The 15,038-nt window shown below is 37.9% G+C and overlaps 1 protein-coding gene across 3 annotated transcripts in view; it reads right to left on the bottom strand.

Annotated features, from left to right (window-relative positions):
• Positions 1-15,038, bottom strand: part of LOC126183396 (leukocyte tyrosine kinase receptor) — a 974,779-nt gene that overhangs the window by 382,039 nt on the left and 577,702 nt on the right. For all 3 annotated transcript variants that reach the window (XM_049925358.1, XM_049925343.1, XM_049925351.1), the window contains exon 10: positions 763-810. In XM_049925358.1, coding sequence (XP_049781315.1) covers positions 763-810 — 48 coding nt within the window. The remainder of the gene's footprint in view (positions 1-762; positions 811-15,038) is intronic.

Genomic DNA, 15,038 nt, shown 5'->3' on the forward strand with positions numbered 1-15,038 from the left:
ATGATGACCTAGCGAAGAACTGTACCAGAGCATGAGAACAATATTAGAAGAGATCAGGTAGAAAAGGGCAATTATTGTGGAACACAATGACTAAAAGAGTAAGGGAAACAACAGATACGACAAGGTAAGAGACAGGAACTGAGTAAATTGCTAAAATCAAGAAAAAGATTGGTTAGAACTGAGCATCAAGAGCAAAGGTAAAGAAAACTGGAAAAACAAGTACACACTGGTTAATATGCCAAAGTTCAACAACAAAGGATATATAAAAAGAAGAAAAAATTGAGGACAGTAGAGGTGTAGTTGATCAAATGTTTTAAAGAAACAAGTTGCCATCACTCCTACACAAAAGCACTCCATTAACTTTTGGTTTTGCAACACATACAGAGACCCATAGGTTGAATTCAGTACAACTTAACCTGACCTACATCACTTTATGTTGCACTAAATAAAAGTGTGTTAAGAGGAAGCTGTTAAACTCTAATGATATGGTTAACTAAGCACAGTGATTTTAGTGACCATTACAGCTGTAATACTAATTATGTTTAAACAGTACTCAGTTCTGTATATTCATATATTCATTTGGATCTAGTTGGCATTACTTATGACAACAACAACAACAACAGTAATAATTACTTGCAAACATATTTTTCCCTCTGCTTGTACATAAAATATAACTGCACAAGATATTTAGTACACTAAAAATGTTTAGAAACTCTTGGAGCAATATGATCATTTTTAATTACATTGTACATGAGTACTTACATGTGGCATTGATAAAAGATGGATGGGGTTCAGTTGATGGTCGTCTTCCTGTAAAGTTAAAAAACAGTATTAGAATAATAACATAATATTAATGAAATGATAAAAGAACAATTTTGCAAAGTAAACTAGAAATAAGAGATCTGTTCAAAAAATTCTGTAACTTGTCCACAAAATTTTTTCTATGCTTATCTATTACTTATTGTGCCTGGTCTTCTTCGAAATGCTCTCCTTCACAATTGATACACTGCTCCAAATGCCGTTCTCACTTCCAGAAGTAGTCTTCGTACACCTCCTACTGGATCACACGAAGTGCCATCTGTGAGTTTTCTTTTATCTCATATATTATTGCACATTTTGTTCTTTCAATGGGGTTTCCAACTTTGAGGAAAAAAAGTCTGCAGGGGCCAAGTCTCGAGGGTACGGGAGATATGGTAGCATAGTGATTTTGTTGTTTGTGCAATAGTCACATACCAACATGGATGAACATGTAGTTGTGTTCATTACCATGATGCAAGAGCCATGAATTGTCTCACCACATTCCAGGCCATTTCCTTGTCAAATTTTCTCACAGGCATTACAACACTTCCCGATAGTACCATCGATTAACAGTTTGCTCCTGTGACATGAATTCATGATGAACTAATCCATCAAATTTAAAGAAAACTATAAGCATGACTTTGATATTAGACCTGACCTGACGAGCTTTTCTTGGTCTTGGAGAACCTTTCCCGACCCAATGTGAAGATTGAACCTTGGTCCCAATATCATAACTGTAGGCCAGACTCATCACCAGTAATGATTATCTTAAGGAAAATCTCATTATCATTTGCATGATCCAAAAACTCTTCGCAGATTGTGAGCTGTGGGACAAGCTCGGCAGCAAAAAGATGCATTCCTAGATGCTGTCAGAATTTCATGACATGACCCACTGAAATATTACATTCTTGTGCAATCTCTCCTTAGACAGTCAGTCATCGACTGGTACACACAATTTCACTGACGTTCCTGAAATGAGCATCACTGGGAGATGTTGAAGGGCTTCCTGAACGAGGGTCACCTTTAACTTCAATCCAGCCATTTTTAAACTATGTGAACCATGAAACTTCCTGGCAGATTAAAACTGTGTGCTGGACCAAGACTCAAACTCGGGACCTTTGCCTTTCGTGGGCAAGTGCTCTACCAACTGAGCTACCCAAGCATGACTCATGCCCCGTCCTCAGAGCTTTAGTTAAGCCTGTATCTTGTCTCCTACCTGTGAGGACGGGGCATGAGTCGTGCTTGGGTAGCTCAGTTGGTAGAGCACTTGCCCGCGGAAGGCAAAGGTCCCGAGTTTGAGTCTCAGTCCGGCACACAGTTTTAATCAGCCAGGAAGTTTCATATCAGTGCACAATCTGCTGCAGACTGAAAATCTCATTATGTGAACCATTCTTAACACTGAGTATGGCTTATCACTGTAGGCTTCCTGCATCATTTGGTGTGTCGCTGTAAATGTTTTCTCGAGTTTCATACAAAATTTAATGCAGAGGCGTCGCTCCTCTAGCTCTGTCATCTTGAAATTTGCAAACTGTGTGACACAATGTTCTACTCAATACAGCACTGAACAATAATTAACTGACATACAACAATGAAACTTCCAGCAGTTACACATTAAACACAGACGTATGCAGGGATGTCAACCGTATTTCGCTCCAACACATCATTGGTGTGAAATTATGTGTCCCAGAATTTTTTGAACAGATCTCATATAGTTTAATATCCACAATTTTTGTCTGAATAAACTTTCTGATACTACTTTAATTCACTTTATTTCCACTACATTCAAGCGCCTTACCAACACATCAGCATTTCCAACAACAATACATCTGTCTTAGCTAAAATGCAAATGTTACAAAGAAAATAGTCATTATCCCTTCACAGGCTGCCACAATATCATTAAATTAGTTGGCAATAATGGAAATGTCAGGTAGGAAACAGTTAGCCTAAATGACAAAAAATATTATATTGTTTTCTTAAACTTGTGTTTTATTCAAATCCTATCCAAAACCTAATCACATATTAAATTGTCATACATAATGCTGCCTTTGATATTCTTGCATTTTAAATTCAACATTCTACATCTACATCTACATCTACATCCATACTCCGCAAGCCACCTGACGGTGTGTGGCGGAGGGTACCTTCAGTACCTCTATCGGTTCTCCCTTCTATTCCAGTCTCGTATTGTTCGTGGAAAGAAGGATTGTCGGTATGCCTCTGTGTGGGCTCTAATCTCTCTGATTTTATCCACATGGTCTCTTCGCGAGATATACGTAGGAGGGAGCAATATACTGCTTGACTCTTCGGTGAAGGTATGTTCTCGAAACTTTGACAAAAGCCCGTACCGAGCTACTGAGCGTCTCTCCTGCAGAGTCTTCCACTGGAGTTTATCTATCATCTCCGTAACGCTTTCGCGATTACTAAATGATCCTGTAACGAAGTGCGCTGCTCTCCGTTGGATCTTCTCTATGTCTTGTATCAACCCTATCTGGTACGGATCCCACACTGCTGAGCAATATTCAAGCAGTGGGCGAACAAGCGTACTGTAACCTACTTCCTTTGTTTTCGGATTGCATTTCCTTAGGATTCTTCCAATGAATCTCAGTCTGGCATCTGCTTTACCGACAATCAACATTATATGATCATTCCATTTTAAATCACTCCTAATGCGTACTCCCAGATAATTTATGGTATTAACTGCTTCCAGTTGCTGACCTGCTATTTTGTAGCTAAATGATAAAGGATCTATCTTTCTGTGTATCCGCAGCACATTACACTTGTCTACATTGAGATTCAGTTGCCATTCCCTGCACCATGCATCAATTCGCTGCAGATCCTCCTGCATTTCAGTACAATTTTCCATTGTTACCACCTCTCGATACACCACAGCATCATCTGCAAAAAGCCTCAGTGAACTTCCGATGTCATCCACCAGGTCATTTATGTATATTGTGAACAGCAACGGTCCTATGACACTCCCCTGAGGCACACCTGGAATCACTCTTACTTCGGAAGACTTCTCTCCATTGAGAATAACATGCTGCGTCCTGTTATCTAGGAACTCCTCAATCCAATCACACAATTGGTCTGATAGTCCATATGCTCTTACTTTGTTCAATAAATGACTGTGGGGAACTGTATCGAACGCCTTGCGGAAGTCAAGAAACACGGCATCTACCTGTGAACCCGTGTCTATGGCCCTCTGAGTCTCGTGGACGAATAGCGCGAGCTAGGTTTCACATGACCGTCTTTTTCGAAACCCATGCTGATTCCTACAGAGTAGATTTCTAGTCTCCAGAAAAGTCATTATACTCGAACACAATACGTGTTCCAAAATTCTACAACTGATCGACGTTAGAGATATAGGTCTATAGTTCTGCACATCTGTTCGACGTCCCTTCTTGAAAACGGGGATGACTTGTGCCCTTTTCCAATCCTTTGGAATGCTACGCTCTTCTAGAGACCTACGGTACACCGCTGCAAGAAGGGGGGCAAGTTCCTTCGCGTACTCTGTGTAAAATTGAACTGGTATCCCATCAGGTCCAGAGGCCTTTCCTCTTTTGAGCGATTTTAATTGTTTCTCTATCCCTCTGTCATCTATTTCGATATCTACCATTTTGTCATCTGTGCGACAATCTAGAGAAGGAACTACAGTGCAATCTTCCTCTGTGAAACAACTTTGGAAAAAGACATTTAGTATCTCGGCCTTTAGTCTGTCATCGTCTGTTTCAGTATCATTTTGGTCACAGAGTGTCTGGACATTTTGTTTTGATCCACCTACCGCTTTGACATAAGACCAAAATTTCTTAGGATTTTCTGCCAAGTCAGTACATAGAACTTTACTTTCGAATTCATTGAACGCCTCTCGCATAGCTCTCTTCACACTACATTTCGCTTCGCGTAATTTTTGTTTGTCTGCGAGGCTTTGGCTATGTTTATGTTTGCTGTGAAGTTCCCTTTGCTTCCGCAGCAGTTTTCTAACTCGGTTGTTGAACCACGGTGGCTCTTTTCCATCTCTTACGATCTTGCTTGGCACATACTCATCTAACGCATATTGTACGATGGTTTTGAACTTTGTCCACTGATCCTCAACACTATCAGTACTTGAGACAAAACTTTTGTGTTGAGCCAACAGGTACTCTGAAATCTGCTTTTTGTCACTTTTTCTAAACAGAAAAATCTTCCTACCCTTTTTAATATTCCTATTTACGGCTGAAATCATCGATGCCGTAACCGCTTTATGATCACTGATTCCCTGTTCTGCGTTAACTTTTTCAAATAGTTCGGGTCTGTTTGTCACCAGAAGGTCTAATATGTTATCGCCACGAGTGGGTTCTCTGTTTAACTGCTCAAGGTAGTTTTCAGATAAAGCACATAAAAAAATTTCACTGGATTCTTTGTCCCTGCCACCCGTTATGAACGTTTGAGTCTCCCAGTCTATATCCGGCAAATTAAAATCTCCACCCAGAACTATAACATGGTGGGGAAATCTACTCGAAATATTTTCCAAATTATCCTTCAGGTGCTCAGCCACAACAGCTGCTGAGCCAGGGGGCCTATAGAGACATCCAATTACCATGTCTGAGCCTGCTTTAACCGCGACCTTCACCCAAATCATTTCACATTTCGGATCTCCGTCAATTTCCTTCGATACTATTGCACTTCTTACCGCTATAAACACGCCTCCCCCTTCACTGTTCAGCCTGTCTCTTCACTGATTTATCTGTAAAGTGATGGAATAAAGTATGCAATATAGACATTTCAACTGTGATTAATGTTTTACAAAGCTTCCTTGGTTAGATGTTATGTGTCTCAAAAACAAAAATGTGCCAGCAAAAGGTAGTGAGGAACAGAGAAGTGGGGGATGGGGGGATGTATCAGTGAGGGCTGCAATAGTCTAATCTTATCTTAATTGTCCCTACAGGATGGGAGGTGCAGGCAAATGAAAATAAAAGTAGGTTCTGTACACATAAAACAGTTTTTACAGTTTTAGGTAATTTTTTATGATACAAAGATAGCCCTTGAATCTTCATTGCATCACTCCACTGGATTTTCACTCAAAGGTTCACAAATGATATATGTCAGCATCACAGGCATGTTTTATCTTGGAGTGACGAATGGAGAGTGTGCATTGATTTAGAACAAGACATAATTGTAAGGATCCTAACACTCATATACTTTAACAGAAATTTCACAGAAGCGACACCATTCAGGTCCATAGTCAGATACATTATTGTCATGTAACAATGTCACACAAGTATCACACATGTGTGTCACTCTGGAGATCTCAAAGAAATTATGACCATCAAACTATGTGTGTAGTTGCAACGAACTGTCAGACACAGTTAAAAACTACCACAGTAGGGAAGGTTTTTGCTGTAACTTAGGTATGAGCTATTAAGTGAGGACAATTTGTTTTAAAGAATGTGCTGTTGCTCACAAGCCACAAATCACAGTAATTACTTCTTCCTAACTCCCTTTTTTTTAATCCACTATAGTGAAAGACAAAATGTATGCAGCTGTCCAAGAAAACATTTTTGTCAATAATATATTTCTCATACTGTAATAACTGTCTGGAACTGGAAATTTTCTGTATTAGCAGGCTGATGCAACTTCTCACAGACCAGAGAACATTGTATAATGGTTTGAACAAAATGTGTTGCACATACTGGAATACTCTGCAAAAGTCCTCATCTGCATCCTTTTATACATACTTGGAATGAACTAGACAACAGAGATGATGATATCTTCTTGGGTTCTCAACCGAGCAACTGCAGATCTTCAAACAGTGATTTCATAAGTTTACAACCCATTATCTTCAGGGGAAACTTCTGGGTTTGTGTTGGATACTAGGCCAAACACCTCCTGGGCTGAGGGCAGAACAACCATATGCCTCTGGAAGAGTGTGTTCCCAACAGTAGCGAATTTGGTCATTGAAAACTGATGCTTTCTGTACATTCCATCCATTGCCTGCACTGCTATGACTCCCAAATCTACAAAAACATAGTGTACCACATGAAACCTAGATGGAAATGACTGTTGGCGGCTGATGAGGCCATCGTTTGTTTCAGTTTTTACTGACTATTTGATCACTGAATTTCAAGATCACTGGCACAAAATTGTTGGACACTGATTCCAGTCCGCACTTTAAGAGAATATAATGTTGATGTAGTTATGAATTAAATTCAAGCACACCATATTGCCATGAATACAGATTATGAAAAAAATTATTCTGCGATAATTACAATAGAGACTAAAGATGAAACAACAAATTACTGCCATGTGTCAGCAAACGAAATACAGCTGTTCTCTGTACCTCCCACAGCTTTGCTGCACCATTCATGTTAATTTTTGGCAGCGTCTTCATCAAAAAATTAGCTACGTGATAACTGGTATTGATTGACTTGATGCTGAACATTCCTGCTTTTTTAAGTTCATGAATATAGTGATGCCTCACACTGATGTGTTTTGTTTGAGCATGATGCACACCTTTCTGACTCAGTAAAGGGTAGGTCTGCTATCACAGAATACACTTATTAGATGTTCACTGTGGTTAACACACAATTTGCGGAGCAATTCTTGAAAATACATTGCTTTTTGTGCTGCAGTTTATGGATCCATGTAGTTGGTTCTGTAGCTGATATATCTTCCAATTGTTTCTGTTTTCTATTGCATGAAATTGTTGGCCTAGTTAACTAAAAAATACAGTCTGTTGTTTATCAAGCTCTGATGCATAATCAACATCACGGATTCCTTCAGTTTCGATTCTCTCACTTTTTTGAAAAATTAGTCCAACACTGACTGTGCCTTCATTGTGCCTCATAATTCCCTTTACTGTTTTCCATTGGTTCAATCAATAACTGGAGATTAATATAATTATAACAATTATAATACATGCAATGTCAGTCCCATGCCTTAAGCCCCAGATAGCAGTGAATCAATAGCTTGTTGATATGGCATAAGGTTTAACACAAGTTCTTTATCATCCTTAAATTTGTCTTCAAACTTCTGTTGTTTCAAACCAGGTTCAAGGTGATGTAAAACTAGATAGTAATCTCCATACCAAATTTCTTGATTATGCTGGCTGCATATTTGATATGATCAAATCCTTGTTTTATGTCTCATTTTACTCTATTGCCAAGACACCAACACCACAGCTTTTTATATCTGTATGCTGCCAACCGGCTGTCCAACAGCATGAATAACTATTGCTAAACTGTTGCCAAGAACAAAGCTGACCATCCAGTGGCACAACATGCAGCTGAGCATAACATGGCTGCTTCACAACCCAGGCAATCTGAATCCTTCCCTCCAGTATCATCTTCTCTGAACAACATAGATGGAAGCTATCCCTGCAATACACCCTTTGCTCTTAAAATCAACCTGGCCTCAGTCTTCAGTATTCCACTGTTCTCACACCCTCCACACAACAGTTTCCCCATCCTCTGTCCCATCACCCCCTCCCAATTCACATCCGAACATTACCTTCAGCATGCATCACACCCCACCACCCACCAACTCTGACACCCATGCATCACATGCCTAGCCTGTGCACCTACCATCCCTACTCCCCACATTCCCAGCCGATAAAACGGCTGCCTCCCTCCATGTCACTAGCCACCCCACCCTCCCTGTCCTTTTTCCTGCTTACCACTCTCTATCCCTCTACCCACCCCCCTGACACAATCGCCATTACATTACATTAATACTTGTCCCATAGATCGTGAATACGACATTTCATAACAGTGTAGTATGTGTCAGTTTAACATAAGTTTTCTTTAAACAATATAATTAATTAATTTTTTTTACTATTACTTCATATCTATTCATGTATTGAATAGCAGGAGTTGTCATTCAGAAATACTTTTAATTTTTTTTAAAATGTTGGTTGTCTATCTGTCAAACTTTCAATGTTATTTGGCAAATGACCAAAGATTTTTGTGGCAGCATAATTCACCTCTTTTCTGTGCCAAAGTCAGACTTAATCCAGGATAGTGAAAATCATCCTTTCTTCTAGTATTGTAGCTATGCACTTCGCTATTATTTTTGAATTACGATGGGTTATTAATAACAAATTTCATAAGTGAATACATGTATTGTGAAGGTACTGTGAGTATTCTGAGTTCCTAAGTCTGCAAGGTGATCTTGGGTGGGCTCCAGCTATTATCCTGATTACACACTTATGTGCAATGAATACTTTTTCTCTTAATAATGAATTACCCCAAAATATGATGCATATGAAAGCAGTGAATGAAAAAAGGCATAGTAGGATAATTTACTGATATGTTTATCATAAAAATTTGCAATAACCCTAGTAGCATAAGTAGCTGAACCCATCGTTTCAGCAGATCATCAATGTGTTTCTTCCAATTTAATTTCTCATCAATGCACACACTTAGAAATTTTGAATGTCCTGCCTTAGCAACAGACTTCCGTTAAGTCTATATTTATCAATGGTGTTTTGCCATTTGCTCTATTGAATTGTATATACATGTTTTCTCAAAATTTAGTAAGAGTCCATTTGCAGAGAATCACTTAATAATTTTCGAAAAGACATTATTTACAATTTCCTCATGTGATTCTTATTTGTTGGGTGTGATTACTATACTTGTGTCATCAGAAAAAAGAACTAGCATCGCATCTTCATGAATACAGAGTGGCAAGTCATATATTAAGAACAATAAGGGATCCAAGACTGAACATTTTGGGAAACCATTCTTGATATCTCCGCAGTTAGATAGTCTGCAACAATCAGTAGAGGACTATGCTGATTTTTGCAAACTATCTGTACTGTTAATTTCAACCTTCTACATTCTTCCAGTTAAATATGAACTAAACCATTTGTGCACTGTCCCACTCACACCACAATACTTAAAATTATCTAGAAGAATTTTGTGATTTACACAGTGAAAAGCCTTTGAGAGATCACAAACTATCCCAATGGGTGAAACTCAATTACTCAAAGCATTTAACATTTGATCAGTGAAAGCATTTACAGCATTTTCTGTTCAAAAGCATTTCTGAAAACCAAACAGACATTTTGTTAGTTCTTCATTTTTACAAATATGTGATGCTACTCTTGAATGCATTACTTTTTCAAGAATTTTGGATAAAGCTGTCAGAAGTGAGACTGGGCAGTAATTGTTAGCATCAGACCTAAGCCCCTTTTTATGCAATTGTTAAACAATAATGTACTTAAATCCATCTGGAAAAATTCCCTGATTCAGTGAGCTACTACATATATGACTGAGAATCCTACTTATCTGTTGGGAACTAGCTTGTACAACTCTGTTTGAAAGACAATCAATTTCATGTTGGCTTTTGTGTTTGAATGAATTTATTATTTTTGTAATTTTAGTAGGAGAGCTGGGTTGAATTTCAATTTTATCAAATTGCATAGGTATTGCCTCTTCCATATACTGCCTTGCATTTTCTAACGAATAGTTGCATCCTATTTTCTCTACAACACTTAAAAAATGATCATTAAAAATGTTTTCTACATCTGACCATTTATTAACAAACTTTTCACTGAGTGTGATAGGAATACAGTCTTCCTGTGCTCTTGGTTGCCCTGTTTCCCTTTTAAACCTGTGCTCTTGGTTGCCCTGTTTCCCTTTTAAAAATATTTCGAAGTGTTTTAATTTTATCAGACGGGCTAATTTCAGATATAATGCTCATATTTCTGGACATTTTAATAACTTTTATTTATACAGTGCAGTAGTTTTTATAATGTTTCACTGTTTTTTGATCATTGCTCCTTCTAGCTATAAGATACATTTCCATTTTCTGTTTACAAGATCTTTTTATCCCATTAGTAAGCCATGGCTTTTTAGATGGTTTCTCAGAACTATACGTGACTGTCTTTTTAAAGAAACTGTTTTCAAATATACTCACAAAGGTAGCACAAAAAGATTAAATTTTAAATTAGCATCAGGTTACTTGTACACCTCATCCCAGTCTAACTGTTGCAAGATTTCCTTAAAATTATCAATTGTTAAATAATTAATTGAACACACTATTTTGGAGGACTGTTTTGGATTATCAGAACTTTCCTACTATAATACCAGTACTAGGCAGATCCTGATTTTTCCAGTATATCTACATTAATTAATGACTAACTACCTAACTCGGTCCCAGTTGCATGTCATCTGTCTAATGGCTTCCAGGGGCAATATGAAATGGAACGAGCACGTGAGGATTTGGTACGAAAGGCAATTGGTCAGCTTTGATTTACTGCAAGAATTTTGGCGAAGAGTTGTACATTCATAAAGGAGACCACATATAGGTGAGTACTGCTTGAGTGTTTTGGATCCACACCACATCTGATTGACATAATTACTGATTGAATTTAAGAATTTAATATGCTCTCATAATCTGCTTATTAAGACCAATAATCTTGTATTAAAGCTTTAGTGCAGTGAAACAAGTAGTACAGGTAGAAACTGAGTATATGTCTTGAGGCAGTCTAGCTAAAGGTGCGCAGATAACAACACTATTTCCAACCAGTATTTGAGAAAGAGGGCATTTAGCAGATTCCAACAAACTTTATGTATACTTTCAAACCCCCACCTAACAAAATGATGAAAGGAAAGAAGTTCATTGCTTACAACATTTTCACTGTTCATCCAGTACAACTTCAGCATTATTATTTCTTTACTACTGACTTTATTTTCAATATATTTTGTAGGCAGTGTCCACATATACTACTGAATGTACCCGCAAAATTATATCACTGTAGAACGTATAGTGCAAGGGATATGACATCATAAGCAGTGAGATATATGAAAAACTAGCTTCTGCTTAAAACCCAGCATGAATTACCCAGACTATACTCATTCAGCATTTGATAATGAGTGCACTTAGGAACTACCAACAAACTTGAAATATAATTTTGAACATTTTCCAAACTTTTTCTTTTTTAAATGCTTAACATCAAACATTTGACATTTAACTCATCTGTGAAATAATCAGATTTTGAAACTGTTTTATAAGTTCTTTAAAGAATTGGGGCTTAGTGGTATGCAGCTAATGGTTAAAGTTAAAATGCTTAGTTTGAAATATTAGGTAAGTACAGTAGCTAAGTAGCTAAAAAGATGAGCAGTGGCTGTTTTTTTCGTATACATAATGTACACTAGTCATAATTTGTTGTTACTATATGGTACAGAAGTAGCCAGCAATGGCTGCTTCTGCCTGTCAACATAAAACTTGAGTCATGCTACATCCCTGAAGGCTCTCTCCTTCATATCAGGGCTGATAGCACATGATGTGTGAATGAATGAATAAATGAATGAATGTGAAGTTTGTTTGTAGAGGAGATTGCTGTCAATAAAAACCCTCATGTAAGACACTACATCTCTCTTTAGGACAAGAAGGTAAAAGGCACATAGGAGACTGAGAACAAGAATATAATGGCACACAGGTTATAAGTTACAGAAATCTGTCAGGGGAACAGGATGACAAAAATCTATGGAATGAGTGACTTATCATGAAATTTCTAGAAACACTTTATCATCACAATATCACAGAAGGCACAACAAACAAATTATGAAAAGTATTGTTCAGTCAGTCTGACATGTGACCCTTGGAAACAGCTCACAGTGATAATATACAAAAGAACTATAAGTACAATACACCAACATTCAGAAAAAAAAGATCATCTTGAACAACTAGAGACAGGATGTCCATATTCACAGGATGTGTACATTATTATGTTCCACAAAAATTATTAGCATCTGAATCATGTTGGCCCGCAGATTAAGGTTCAACATCGATCCTGTGACATGACACCACCTACGACTAAAATGTGCCTGCAGCTCTCATTGTCACTACAAACTGAAGGTAATGGATCAGTGTGACTTGAGCAGACATGTAGGATGTCTCTCAGACATATGTGTGAACTGTATCATCAGATCAGTGAATTTGAAAGAGAGTGCATTATTGGCATGAGAGAATGTGATGCATCCATCTGGGAAATAGCTGCTTGTGTGGGACAAAGTGTTTCGGTAGTACAACGGGTGCGTGTCAAATGGTTTATGGAAGGCTGTAGAACACAAGATGGCTCAGGTCGCACCACCCAGAGCACTCCGAAAGAAGATCGACCCCTCACACAAATGCCATTGCAGAACAGATCTGCATCCTCCTCAGCTCTGGTTGCAACAGTGGAACAGTGGAACACATTGTACACCTTTGCTAAATGTGCAGAGATGTAGTAGATGTCAATGGTGACTGGAAAAACATTGCTGGGGTAGGAATGGCATCAGATAGTGTGTTTGGATGAAACCAAATTCTGTTTATTTGAAAATGATGGCCACATTTTGAAATGCCACAGACAGGGGAAGTGGCATCACTGTGACTGCATTCACACAAGAGACACAGCACCAAATCAAGGTCTTATGGTGTGAACTGCTATTGGGTATAACCACAAATCACACCTGATGCATGTCCATGGCACTTTTAACAATGCGACCTACATGAAAGACACCCTACGACCTGTGGCCATGCCCTTTTTGCACAACACCCCACATGTCATTTTTCAGCAAGACAATGCATGACCACATGTTGCTGCACAAACAAGTGTTATCTTGGTGTCAGAGGATATCAGCCTTTTGCCCTACCTCCCAGACCACCAGACTTGTCACCAGTCAAAAATGTGTGGGATATGGGGAAATGACAGGTGCAGAGCTTTCACCTAACGCCAACCACCAAAGATGAACTATGTAACCAGGTGAATGCAGCTTGGGTGGCTATACCACAGGATGCCATTTGTGCCTTATATGCGTCGATGCAATCACGCATGGAACAAGTTAACAGGGCCCATTGTTGACCCCGTGCCTACTACGCAACAGGACATGTATTGCACCAAGGTGACTGAAATGCTAATCATTTCTGAAGAACATACTAATGTACATGGCCCATGAATATAAACGTCCTACCTCTAGTCATTCAAGGTATTCTGTTTTTTATGAACAATAAAGTAGATACTGAACACAGATGAGTTTGTTTTCAGAAAGCAAAACGTTATTTCGGAAGCAGTTCTGTCTTTGTGCTCTGCAACATACAGGATGAAATAATAATAATAATAATAATAACCATTCATGGAACTAGACAAAGCCATCAACAGTGTAAAGTGGAATATGGTGTTTACAATAATAAGAACAGTGGAGCTAACTACAGATGGACAAGTAATCTGCAAACATTTACGAAAGCCAAGTGGAGTAATAAAAGTGAATAAATCAGAATAGTAAGTCCATGAGATGGGTGTAAAGCAGGGTTGCAACATATCATCACTGATGTGTACTTTGTAATTAGTAACAAAAAATAGAGTGAAAGATAATAGCAGCAAATGAATAATATGACAAGGGGGACAGATATCAACGCTAAGATAAGTAAATAGTATAGTCCTTCTGATAATAACATAAAATACCTGTTTAATGGAAAGAATAGCATATTTTGGACAAAATATGGACAAACAAAGCTAAGCTAACTGTGACACTTGGCAGCAGAAAGGAGTATAGCAACTTACTTACCACCATATTTTGAAATGACACAGTAGTAAAAATGGCAATAGAATTATTCTACTTACAAAAGAAGACTACACATGGTGTCCAAAGAAAGGAAGATGCCAGAAGTAGTACAGTAGATGTAAATAAAGTTTCAAATGAGTCCTGGTTTCAAATACTTATATGGGATTGAGAAATAACTTCCTGAAAATGAATGTCTGGATCACAGTATTGAACAGAAGTTAAATGAGTATCAGCATCAAATGATCAAAAGTTTGATGACTAACAATAATCAAAAAACAAAAATAAAATAAATATCTGCCTGTAATAGTTCAAGTTAAATTCAACATGAGAAGTGAAAGCTGTCAGCATAGGTTGACCCTTAGGCAGAGAGCAATGTTCACTAACCACAATGACCTGTGTTGTTAACTCAGTTACTCCTTCTTGTGTTACTGTTAATAGGATGTCTCTCCATTGACAGTTTTCTTTCACATGTTTTTAATCAGTATTCTGTGAATACAGTACTGAATCTCTCTGTAGTTCTTATTTTTCATAATTTTGTGTTCTCCAGCAATTTGCCGGCATCTGTTCTGTACTGTGACATAACACTGTTGCTTTCTATTACACATAAAATTAGTTACTTTTTGTTTAAAATTTCATAAGTTTCCAATTATTGTCAAACCCCACTTTTTTCTTCCCGCTACTATTGCTTACAAATCCTATAATGCACTTGAAATATTA

This window comes from Schistocerca cancellata, chromosome 1 (assembly GCF_023864275.1).
Source record: "Schistocerca cancellata isolate TAMUIC-IGC-003103 chromosome 1, iqSchCanc2.1, whole genome shotgun sequence".
NCBI classification, from domain to species: Eukaryota; Metazoa; Arthropoda; class Insecta; order Orthoptera; family Acrididae; genus Schistocerca; species Schistocerca cancellata.